The sequence below is a fragment of the Bos indicus x Bos taurus genome, chromosome 1 (assembly GCF_003369695.1).
Source record: "Bos indicus x Bos taurus breed Angus x Brahman F1 hybrid chromosome 1, Bos_hybrid_MaternalHap_v2.0, whole genome shotgun sequence".
Classification (NCBI taxonomy): domain Eukaryota; kingdom Metazoa; phylum Chordata; class Mammalia; order Artiodactyla; family Bovidae; genus Bos; species Bos indicus x Bos taurus.
The window spans coordinates 45,003,177-45,015,791 of NC_040076.1; the positions used below are offsets into that span (position 1 = coordinate 45,003,177).

The 12,615-nt window shown below is 39.0% G+C and overlaps 1 protein-coding gene across 20 annotated transcripts in view; it reads right to left on the minus strand.

The window, feature by feature from the left end:
• ABI3BP (ABI family member 3 binding protein) overlaps positions 1 to 12,615 on the minus strand; it is a 293,162-nt gene that overhangs the window by 37,907 nt on the left and 242,640 nt on the right. For all 20 annotated transcript variants that reach the window (XM_027560481.1, XM_027560135.1, XM_027559801.1 and 17 more), the window contains 3 exons: positions 11,029 to 11,133; positions 7,183 to 7,311; positions 6,384 to 6,452 (listed from right to left, as the gene is read on the minus strand). In XM_027560481.1, the coding sequence (XP_027416282.1) occupies positions 6,384 to 6,452; positions 7,183 to 7,311; positions 11,029 to 11,133 (303 nt within the window). The remainder of the gene's footprint in view (positions 1 to 6,383; positions 6,453 to 7,182; positions 7,312 to 11,028; positions 11,134 to 12,615) is intronic.

Consider the following 12,615-nt stretch of genomic DNA (forward strand, 5'->3'; position numbering starts at 1 on the left):
TGGAATATCACTGGAAGGTAGACTGTAAAGTTAAGGACACATTCTATGAACCCCAAATTATTCACTAAAATAACAAAACAAAGTTATAGCTAAGAGGACAACAAAAAAGGTAAAATGGAATCGTAAAAATATTCAGTCCAAAAGAAGGCTGAAAAAGAAGAGAGAAAAAAGAATAGATGGAACAAATGAAAAACAATAGCAAGGTGATAATAGATTTAAACCTAACCATATCATCAAAGAATATTACCATAAACAAAAAAGGTCACTTTATAATGATAAAGAATCAATTCATTAGTTTATTACAATCCTAAGTAATTGAGGTCTATACCTAAATACAGACCTTTAGTATACATGGAGCAGAAAAAAAAAAAAAAAAAGTGACAGAAGAAGAAAGTATAAATAAATTTACAGTTAGAGCTAGAGATTTTGGTATTCTTTCATTAACTGATAGAACAAGTTGATAGAAAATCACAAAGGATATAAAAGAATTGCACAATATAACCAAGCAAATTGACTTAATTGACATTTTTTAGAACACTTGTTATGGACTGAATTATATTTTCCTAAAATTCCTATGTTGAAGATTTAACTTCCAATATGAGAAATCAAACCTGATAATACCTTGAAATAAGGCTTCTGGACTCTAGAACTGAGAAAGAATAAATTTTGGTTGTTTAAGCCAAAGTCTATAGTATTTTGTTTTGGCAGCCCTAGCAAACTAATACAATATTCCACTTAAGACTAGGAAGATACACATTCTTTTTAAGTATACACAAAACATACACACCAAGATATACTATATTCTGGGCCATAAAAAAGTCTCAATAAATTTAAAATGACTCAGGAAATACAGAGTATATCACAACAATGTAGTTATTAATAAAAATCAGTAACAGAATGATCTCTTGAAAATCTTGAAATATTTGGAAATTAAGTAACCTACTTCTAATAAGCCAAAGAAGAAACCAAAAGGAAATTTAATAGTATTTTGAATAGGGTAAAACTGAATACACAGTATATCAAACATTTTTAGATGGTGCTTAAATAATACCTAGGGAAAATGTTGTAGCACTGAATTTCATATTTAAAAAGAAGAGAGGTCTCAAACCATCTTGAACCTTAAGAAATCAGAAGAGCAAATTGAACTCAAATTAAGCAGAAAAAGGAAATAATAAAGATCAAAGTAAAAATAAATGAAATGGAAAACAGAAAAATAATACACAAATGAAACCCAAATTGAACTTTTAGGAAGATCAAAAGAACTGATAAACCTATGGTGTGGCTGATTAGGTGAAAGAGAAAAAAGGCACATATAATCAATAACAGGAAAGAGAGAGATGACATCATTACAGATTATGCAGATATCAAAATAAAAGAAAATGAAATACATTTGACAACTTAGATGATATAGACCAATAACTTGAAAGACAAACATTATGAAAGCTCACTATGGAAGAAAGCATACTGAATAGTCCTATACCTATTAAAGAAAAGAAAAAAAGAAAAGAAAGTGAAGTTGCTCAGTTGTGTCCGACTCCTTGCGACCCCATGGACTGTAGCCTACTAGGCTCCTCCATCCATGGGATTTTCCAGGCAAGAGTACTGGCGTGGGTTGCCATTTCCTTCTCCAATTATAATGAATTACAAGTAAAACACTTCTCACAAAGAGAATGTGAGGCTCAGATAACTTTACTGGTGAATACTGCCAAATATTTAGGGAAGAAGCAATACTAATTCTAAACCCTTTCAGAAAATTGAAAAATTCAGTATTATTTTGACACTAAAACTTGACTAGATTTTACAAGAAAAGAAAATAACAGCCCAATATCCCTCACTGAATACAATTCTAAACAAAATTTTAGGGAATTAAATCAACAATATATTTAAATGAGAATACACTATAACCAAGGGGAATTTGTCCCTGGAATGCAAAGTTAATCTACAATTCAAGAACAATTACTTTATCATATTAACACACTAAAAGAAAAGAAAAACCTTATAATTATCTCAATAAAGCCAGAAAAATCATTAGACATAATCTAGCATCCATTTCTGATAACAATTCTCACTGGAGCAGGAATAGAAGAGAACTTTCTCAACTCAATAAGGATATCTATAAAAAAAAAAAACCACAGGTAACAACATACTTAATGGTGAAAGATTAAATGGTTTTTTCTATAAGATAAGGAATAAGAAAAAGATATCAATCCTCACTTTCAATTCAGTGTTTTTCTGGAGGTGCTAGCCAGTATGGAAAAGCAAGAAAAAAGGTACTCAAGTTGGAAAGGAGGAAGGAAAATCTTCCTTTTAGATGACATAGTTCTGTATATAGGAAACCCAGCATATCTACAAAAAAATCTACAGAGCTTTGCAAGACTGTAGAATATAAAATCACTGTACAAAAAAATCAGTTGTTTTTCTACATATTAGCAATGAACAATAGGAAACTGATACTTAAAATGCTACTTTTATGTTTTATTTCACTGAAACTAAAAATCATTGGTGAGAGAAATGAATAATACCTAAGTAAATGGTGAGATATACCATGTTCATAGGTAGGAGGACAATAATGTTCAGCTGTCAGTGCTTTCTAATTGACTTGCAGATTCAATGAAATTCTAATAAAAATATGAGCTGGCTATTTTTCTTTAGACATTGATAAATTCATCCTAAGATTTAGCTAGGAATACAAAAGGACCTAGAGCCACCAAAACAACTTTAGAGAAATAAAAACAATGTTGGAGAACTAACACAACCCAATTGCAGCACTTATCATAAAACCACAGTGATCCAGACACTGTGGTATTGATGGAAAGGTAGCTAATAGATCAATGGAACAACTAGAGAACACCTAAATAGTTCCATGTATATATGGACAATTGGTTTTTGACAAAGGTACCAATTAAATTCAGTGGAGGAACAATAATTTTTCAACAAACATGGTGGAACAGTTTGATATCCTTAAGAAAATAAACTTTCATTCATATCTTATATAATATACACAATTTGACTCAAAATGGATCATAGACTTAAATTTAAAAGTAGAAACCTTCTACAAGGAAACAGGAGAACTTTCTAGAAGGAAACGGAGGAGCTCTTTGTGATCTCTGTTTAGTCAATGATTTCTTAAATGTAACACCAAAGATGCAATCTAAAAAAACCAAATCAATAAACCAAGCTTCATTAAAATTAAAAAAGAAGCCACATAGGGAGAAAATGTTTGTGAAATATGTACCTGAAAAAGATCTTCAACCAGAAAATATAAAGACTCTTAAAACTCAACAATAAGAAAATAAGCAACACAATAAAAATATAGAAAAAATTTAAAGAGACATATCAAAAAGGATATACAGATGGCAAATAAGGACATGAAAAGATGTTCAGCACCCTTAGTCATTAGGGATATGCAAAATAAAATCACAGATACTACTACATACTTTTTTAAAGGGTTTAAATTAAAAAGGCTAACCATACTAAGTGTTAGAAAAGATGTGGAGGAACTGGAACCCTCATACACTGCTGACAGAAAGGCAAAAAAATACAACTGCTGTGAAAAACAGTTTGGCAGTTCCTTAAAACGTTAAATATACACTTACATATGATCTAGCCATTCCCCTTATAGCAATTTGTCCAAAAAGAATGAAAGCATATGTCTACACAAGACTTGTACATGAATGGTCACAGAATAGCATACTTTACTGGTAATGTAAATGTCATGAAGTTTTAATAAATTATTATATATCTATGCAATGGAATACTCATAAGCAATAAAATGGAATAGTCTGTTGATACATATACCAACATGGATGCATCACCAAATAGTTATGATAAGTAAAAGAAATCAGAAAGGAAGTTCATAATATATTATTTTCTATTATGTGAAACTCCAAAAATGCATATTAGTCTATAAAGATGATGCAGTTAAAGTGCTGCACACAATATGACAGCAAATCTGGAAAACTCAGCAGTGGCCACAGGACTGGAAAAGGTCAGTTTTCATTTCAATCCCAAAGAAAGGCAATGCTGAAGAATTTTCACACTAGCATACAACTGTGCTCATTTCGCATGCTAGCAAGGTAATGCTCAAAATCCTCCAAACTAGATTTCAACAGGTGAACCAAGAACTTCCAGATGTATAAGTTGGGTTTAGAAAAGGAAGAGGAACCAGTGACCAAATTGCCATCTTCTGTTAGATCACAGAAAAAGCAAGAAAATTCTAGAAAAATATCTACTTCTGCTTCATTGACCACTGAAGCCTTTGACTGTGTGGATTACAACAAACTGTGGAAAATTCTGAAAGAGATGGGAATACTAAACAACCTTACCTGCCTCCTGAGAAATATGTATGCAGGGTCAAGAAGCAACAGTTAGAACTGGACATGGAACAATGGAATGGTTCAAAATTGGGAAAACAGTACATCAAGGCCATATATTGTCCTCTGTTATTTAACTCATATGCAGAGTACATTATGGGAAATGTCAGGCTGGATGAGTCACAAGCTGGGATCAAGATTGCTGGAAGAAATATCAACAACCTCAGATATGCAGATGATACCACTCTAATGGCAAAAAGCGAAGAGGAACTAAAGAACCTCTTGATGAAAGTGAAAGACAAGAGTGAAAAAGCTGGCTTAAAATTCAACATTCAAAAAACTAAGATCATGACTTTGGACCCACCACTTCATGGCAAATAGATGGGGGAAAAGTGGAAACAGTGACAGAATTTCTTTTCTTGGGCTCCAAAATCACTGCAGACAGTGATTAAAGCCATGACATTAATAGATGCTTGCTTCTTGGAAGAAAAGTTATGACAAACCTAGACAGCATATTAAAAAGCAGAGACATTACTTTGCTGACAAAGATCCATCTAGTTAAAGCTATGTTTTTTTCAGTAATCATGTATGGATGTGAGAGTTGGCTATAAAGAAGGCTGAGTGCCAAAGAATTGATGCTTTCAAATTTACGGTGCTGGAGAAGAATTTTGAGAGTCCCTTGGACAGTAAGGAGATCAAATGAGTCAATCCCAAAGGAAATCAACCCTGAATATTCATTGGCAGGGCTGATGCTGAAGCTCCAATATTTTGATCACCTGATGTGAAGGGACAACTCACTGGAAAATATCCTGATGCTGGGAAAGATTGAGGGCAGGAGGAGAAGGGGACGACAGAGGATGAGATGGTTGGTTGGCATCACTGACTCGATGGATATGAGTTTGAGCAAATTCCAGGAGATAGTGAAGGGCAGGGAAGCCTGGCACACTGTAATCCATGGGGTTGCAAAGAGCTGGACATGAGTTGGTGACTGAAAAACAACAGCAACAATCTATAATATAGTTACCTTGAGACTAGAGGTTAGGTGGGAGAAGTGAAGAGGAGGGATTATAAAGGTACATGATGAAACTTTTTGAGGTGTTGCATGTACTTATTATCTTGATTATGACAATGGTTACATGAATATATACATATATTAAAATTTATTAAATTTTATACTTCAGAAAAACAGATCACAAAAGGAAACACTGGTCTATATCATATAATATCTTTTACTTTGGTAGATTAGATTACTGTTCAAAAATATTCTCTATATTCATGGAAAGCGTATATTTCCCCTATCTTCAATTTGAACTTAGCTCTGTGACTTTCTTTTGCCATTGAATATTGGCAGGTATAACACAAGGAGGTTGAAATGTTGTTGTATATCTGGACTCCTTCTCTCTTTACTTTGTATCATTAGGAGAACGGCTTCTTCTGGGTCACTGTTAGTCTTTCATCTTGGGTACCAAAATGAACAGATGTGGAGCAGACCTTAGGCTAACCTTAAGAGACCCAGCTGTACCTGCTTCTAGAAACAGAATCACCCAGCTAAGCACATCCTAAATCAGCTGACCTCCATGTGACTTGTAGACATATGAGAAATAAATCCTTTTTAGGGTATGCTACTAGGCTTCCCTGATGGCTTAGTGGTAAAGAATCTGCCTGCCAATGTAGGGGACACAGGTTCAAATCCTGATCCAGGAAGATACCACACGCCACGGGGCAACTAAGCTCATGCACCACGACTACTGAGCCCGTGCTCTAGAGCCCAGGAGCCACAACCACGGAAGCCTGTGTGCCTTTAGAGCCCACGGTCTGCAACAAGTGAAGCCACTGCCATGAGAAGCTCTTTCACTGCAACTAGAGAGTAGCCTCTGCTTGCCGCAACTAGAGAAAAGCTCGTGCAGCAAAGAATACCCAACACAGCCAAAAATAAATAGGTAAAAAAAATAAACATTAAAAAAAGAATATGCCACTAAGATTTTGTAGTTACTACACAGCAACAGTTGACTAATATACCCAACAAAGATAGCTTTCTTAAAAGTAAGATTTGTAGCCAATCAAACATACCTTTGAATCTGGGCTTCCCAAGAGGATCAGTTTCTCTTGTTGGACTTGAGCTAAAGTCAGTGATGTTATCTGAGGATGGATGATACAATGAAAAAGTAGTAAAGGCTATAAATATTTATAATGCCTCCTGGTCAATTGCGTGCAACTTTGATTTACATATTATTATAATCCATATTATTCACATTTCAAGGCCTTTAACTGTGTCCTGCTGCAGCTGTTCTGCGGAGTAATAAATTATTTAAAGATTACAACTGGGCTTCCCTTGGGTCAGTTGGTAAAGAATCTGCCTACAATGCAGGAGACACAGGGTTCGATTCCCAGATCAAGAAGATCCCCTGGAGAAGCAAATGGCAACCAACTCCAGCATTCTTGACTGGAGAATTCCATGGACAGATGAGCCTGGCAGGATACAGTCCATGGGTTTGCAAGAGTCAGATACGACTTAGCGACCAAACCACCACCACCAAAGATTACAACAAAGTAGCTAATATGCATTCATATATTAAGTTATGTGTGATTAGGAATGACATGTGGTTTAGGAATAAGGACTAGGTAATCTAGATTTTTTGAGGAAGACTTTATTAAAGATCTTGGCACTTGCTTCTATGTCTGCAAAAGAAAGGAGCACATTCCACAGTAAGTCATTAGAAGTAACTGTAATTTTAAATTAAAATGTCCCTATCAATCATAAAATTGAGTGAAATGTATTGATCCAGAACTGGGACTCTTTTCTCCCTAATTTGAAATCCTCTGGTACTTTGCGGCTAAGCATCCAGTGGGACTTGACTGACATACTCACCAAGATCTTCTCCTGAGGCAGGAGCTGTTGGTTGCTTTTTATCTGTCTCCATTCTCTCCAAGGGGGCTTCTGTAGGTATGAGTGTTGCCCTCAAGGGTGGGGAAGTTACTCGGTCTGATGAAATGATTCCTATAATGCAAAGCCAAAGGAGTCAGGTTTTGTAGGGAGCCCTGCAGAGTTCCCCATTTACCTATTCAGCAAATATTTATTAAGGACTTACCATGTGACTTGGCACTATATGCCAGGATTAGAGAGAAAATAAGACCTGGTGTCCTTGATTGATTGGGAGATATGTGTAAGCCAAATTATACTGAAGCATTATAAATATTGTGAAAGCATAAGACAAGGTCTCAGAGAAGACAAGTCTATGGGGAAAGATGATGGGTGCTGGGGGGAAGACAGAAATGCCTTCCTAGAGGGTGTGATCAGTAGGTAGGCATGAGAGCTGTATTCTAGGTGGAGTTTGCAGGAAGAACACAGTCAGGGAAGCATAAAGTCATGTGGCATGTTGAATTTGAAGGCCTGAGAGCCAAGAGTGCCAGGAAGCAATGAGAGCAGAGCGGGGGCGGGCAGGGAAGGGCAGTTCATGGAGGGTCTTGCATACCATGGATTTAGATATCATTTTTAGATGACAAGGGCCCATTAAAATTTTTTCACTAGGGAAGTAACATGATCAGATAAGAAGAGAGTGAACAGTTAGGCTGCAAGTCTGGTGGCAGACAAAGAAATCAAGAACTAAAGCAGTTGTGTAGGCAAGGACAGAGGAGAACTATGTAAGAAGCAGTGAGACTGGATGGAAGGGGTTTTACATGAAAGATATCAAGAGGATGGAGTGGCCAGACTATAGATTAAATGATGGGCATGGGAGATGGCAGGGGAAGAAGAAAAAGGTTTATAAGGTAATGACTGTGATTCTGGCCTAGTGGCCAGACCAGTGTTACTCTGAGATGCTGTATTCAGCAATGTCTCCTCTGCTCTAAAAACACATGTAGGTCTCCCAAATAGGATCCATCCCAAGGTCTATGCAAATATGGGTAGAATAGAGTGGAGGCTTGGAGAAGGCAATGGCATCCCACTCCGGTACTCTTGCCTGGAAAATCCCATGGATGGAGGAGCCTGGTGGGCTACAGTCCACGGGGTCCCTAAGAGTCAGACATGACTGAGCGACTTCACTTTCACTTTTCACTCTCATGCATTGGAGAAGGAAATGGCAAGCCACTCCAGTGTTCTTGCCTGGAGAATCCCAGAGACGGGGGAGCCTGGTGGGCTGCCATCTATGGGGTCACACAGAGTCGGACACAACTGAAGTGACTTAGCAGCAGCAGCAGCAGCAGAGTGGAGGCTAGTAGTAGTGTTAGTCGTTCAGTTGTGTCCGACTCTCTGTGACTCTATGGGCTGTAGCCCACCACTCTTCTGTCCAGGGGATTCTCCTGGCAAGAATACTGGAGTGGGTAGCCATTCCCTACCCCAGGGGATCTTCCCGACCCAGGGATTGAACCCAGGTCTCTTGCATTGCAGGCAGATTCTTTACCATCTGAGCTACGATCTGTCATAAAGTGGAGGCTAGATTTGCTTTTATAGTCTTCATGGGAAAAGGAATTGTTCTCAGATGACAGAGAGTCAAAGAGTAAGGACTGATGTAAGGACTGTGGCCCAGCATGGAATCATGGATGATGGGCTCCTGGTCCTGATGGGAGTGGGCCCCAATGAGAGGATGAGTGAAAACCATGAGATGCTGCACTGGTGCCAGCAGGAGCTTTTTTGAGTGGGTAGAGCCAGCAGGAAATGCTTGGATGGTATTTTCATCCTGGCAAGGAGAGCGGGACTAAGAGGCCTCCATAGATCTGGAGATGGGGGACAGGTGGAGATGCCTCATGGGAGCCTAAGACTATGTTCAGAGGGCACATGTGGGGGAAGGCATGTTTTCAGAGAACTCCCAGAACACTGAACTGATTTCTTGAATTCCATATGCACTTTCTGTGATGGTCATCAGGCCAGATGTGTACAACTGATCTCATTTGTGTTTGGCTCTTCAGTGTAGGGCTTCCATGGTGGCTCAGATTGTAAAGAATCTGCCTGCAATGTGGGAGACCTGGGTTCAATTCCTGGGTCAGGAAGATCCTCTGGAGAAGGGAATGGCAACCCACTCCAGTATTCTTGCCTAGAGAATTCCATGGACAGAGGAGCCTGGCCGGCTACAGTCCATGGGATTGCAGAGAGTAGGACACAAGTGAGCAACTAAAACTTTCACTTTCTTTCCTCAATGTAGACATTTCTTTTGAATTAGAGATGGCTAGCAAAGGGTGGGGAGAGCACTAGAGTTAATCTCAGAAGTGGGATGTGTTTATACCATCCCACAGGCTGGATGAGTTATACCGAAGCTACACTTATTGATGGGAGTGAACAAGGTTTTACATGGCAGGAACCAGGGCCATGGAGCTGCAGCTGAAGACACACAGCCTTGCAGGAGAGCTCTGTGGAGGGAGGTTCCCCTAACTCTTCCATGGAGGACACTGGAGCATCACTTTCAGTCTGACCTGAAAGCTATAGAAGCTCAAGTCTCAGCTGTCCCAGGTTACAATTAATGAAGAAAACCTGGTCTTCTCACTGGGGCCATGTCCCCAGACCTTGATTCAAGCAGGCACCACCAGCATGGATGATAGGCTGATTCCTCCTTTAGCTGATGGGAAAACAACCCAGAGGCCACTGTCCCCTAGTACATCATGGAAACTTCTCCACCACATCCTCCTTTCATCCTGTGAAAACAGTGACATCCATGCCCTTTCTCATAAATCCTTATCAGTTTCCTCTTCCACAGTTGTACTTAACAGCATTATCCTGATTCCCACTACAGAATATTTAGGAGATAGACATGAGGGAAGAGGGGGGAAAAGATGGAGAACATGCTGTGATCTGCTGGCAGGTCCAGTGGAACAGCCTTTAAGAGTGAGATGAAGCTTTGCTCTGAACTGGGCTCACTGATCCTTAATTGCACTCATATATTCACTCAATGATTACCGGATTCACTCAGTAAGGACTGGATTTGTTCTGGGAATTCAGAGAAAGTGTCATCTGTCATCACAGAGCTCATGATCTAGTAGGGGAAGACAAGGACATGAACAAGTAGGTATAAAACAGAGGTTTGCTCTAACAGAGGTATGTTTCAAGGACAAATAGGACAGAGAAGCAGTGTTAAGTCTACTTTGGGGAGCTATAGGAGGCTTCTTTAAGACAAGGATGAAGTATGAGTGTCCCAGGTGATTGGGTGAGGTCATTCTATGGGAAAAAGACAACACATGCCACAGCCTAGAGGTGAGAGGTAGTCTGCCTTGTTGCATAGACTAGGCCTGCTCAGTCACCCTGAGTATTCCAGTCTCCAGTCTTTCCCCTGGACCCATAATATTGAGGTCAGCATGAAGGCTGGTAGACAGGGGAGCTACCAAGGAGATGTAAAGCATTTTATCTCAAGAGACAGAATGTTAAGTGGAGGACATTTTCCATTACCCCTGGTGGGTTGGCAGCCCCAAATAATCCATTTGTTGAAGACAAAACGTCTAGCCCCAAATAATCCGTTTGTTGAAGAGTTTGTGACTGCTTCCATCTCAGCACCAAGCACCCGGCATCTAAGAAGCAAACTGACATAGATGGACAAGGATGGTGGCTGTCACCCCACCCACCCAGAATCAGGACAGGAGTCCTTAAAGTTGTAACTGACAGTGTCTGGTCTTTGGGGCCAACACATGCCGAGGGCTGTCTGTTGCTTGAGCTAGCACACCAAGAAGGGCTGGTGGTTGACCAGTAAAACTGAAATCAAGGAAGGATAAGGAAGGTATGTGATTGACATACCTGCACTTCCTGGCTTTCCGGTGACATTGTTGGGTGGTAAAGGCTTTCTTCGTGGGGGCATGGGTCTGGGTGGCAAGGGTGGGCGACGAGTACCTGGGATTATGGCTAAGAGATAATATTACAGATAAAGCGGTCATAAGGATTCACTCTACAAAATCACAGGTTTTTTTAAAAAAAATACAACATTTGACAAGTAGCCGTTGGGTGACAGAGAATAGATTCTACAGAAAAGTGCCTGTGAGTAATACTTTCTAATGTTCTTCTAAATTAGTGCTTGTAATGTACCCAGGGATAATAAAGCACACGAGTTAATGGGGAAAATATTCTCTAATTATGGATAAAAATATATCAGTAAACCTGCCCTTTGAAAGGCTGTACAAATGTACAGAATTTAACATCTTTTGCTTCTCGTATAGATTCAACAGTAGCATTTCTGAGTTTCATTGTCTCCAATTGCCTTTGCTTTGCAGACTACAATTCTTGCACCATTTTAGCTTTGAGTAAAGCATATAATTTCCCCTTTAGTAGGTGTTCCACTCCATCCCCCAACTATATTACGTAATTATAATTAAACCAACACTTTCAGAACTTCTCAAATGATTACAACAAAGTAGCCCCTAATGGTAGAAGCAATAAGCCTGTGCCCAAGCAGATCAGAGCCACCACACAAGGGCACCTGGCCCGGCAGCTGTAAGTGGGAGGCAAAATTTTACACCCACTCTGCTCTCTCACCCACCCATGAGCCTTCATGCAAGGACGCCAACCCAGAGGAAAGGCACATTTTTCTAAACGGTTTGCCTGAAGGGCAGAGAGGAGAGAAATCTTTTTATAATCTTCACAAAGACTGACAAGGCTAAAGTTCCTGAAGCAGTCCACTGTAACCCAAATTTTCTTTGAAGTCCTGTGTTATAAGCTTAAAAATCCATCTCTTTCTTTGCATAATGTATTGGCTTAATAATCTTCAAGCAAAATTGACAATCCAAGAAAATGCCCTGTGAATTTAAGTACTTCCTGGGATATTAGGAATTGTGCACATGCGTGCATGAGTGTGCATATGCTGGGGGTAGGGAGGAGTGAGTTGTGATGATAGAATAGAAATGTCTCACCCAGACATTAATACATCAGAGTAGGTTTCACAGCATCCTTCTACAAAGCACGGAGCTCTTATTCAATGCAAAGATATTACCACTTCCTAATTTTGGCCTATTATATAGAGAACAGTCTCAAAGTAGAAACATAAATCATTTCTGGAAAAAGGATATTATAATAAACTACATAAGAGGAAAACTTGTATATGATGAAAATTAGAATCCACAGTTACTTTTCAGCATTTGATCCAATGTGGCCCCTTGGGATATTATGTGAAGTAATTATTAAATCAGTTCCTCATTAGAGGTTCTTATTAATATTCAATTTGTGCACAAAGCACTTTTCATTTTCCCAAATAGTTTAGTATGTTTATCTAGCAATACCCAGGTACTTTTAGCATGGATCGGATGCTTTGGGGACTGTGAGCATGCTACTTGTTTTGTGGCAGCACATATAACTTGCAGCTACAAGTTTCAGAGCAGAACTGAGTGAGGGAGT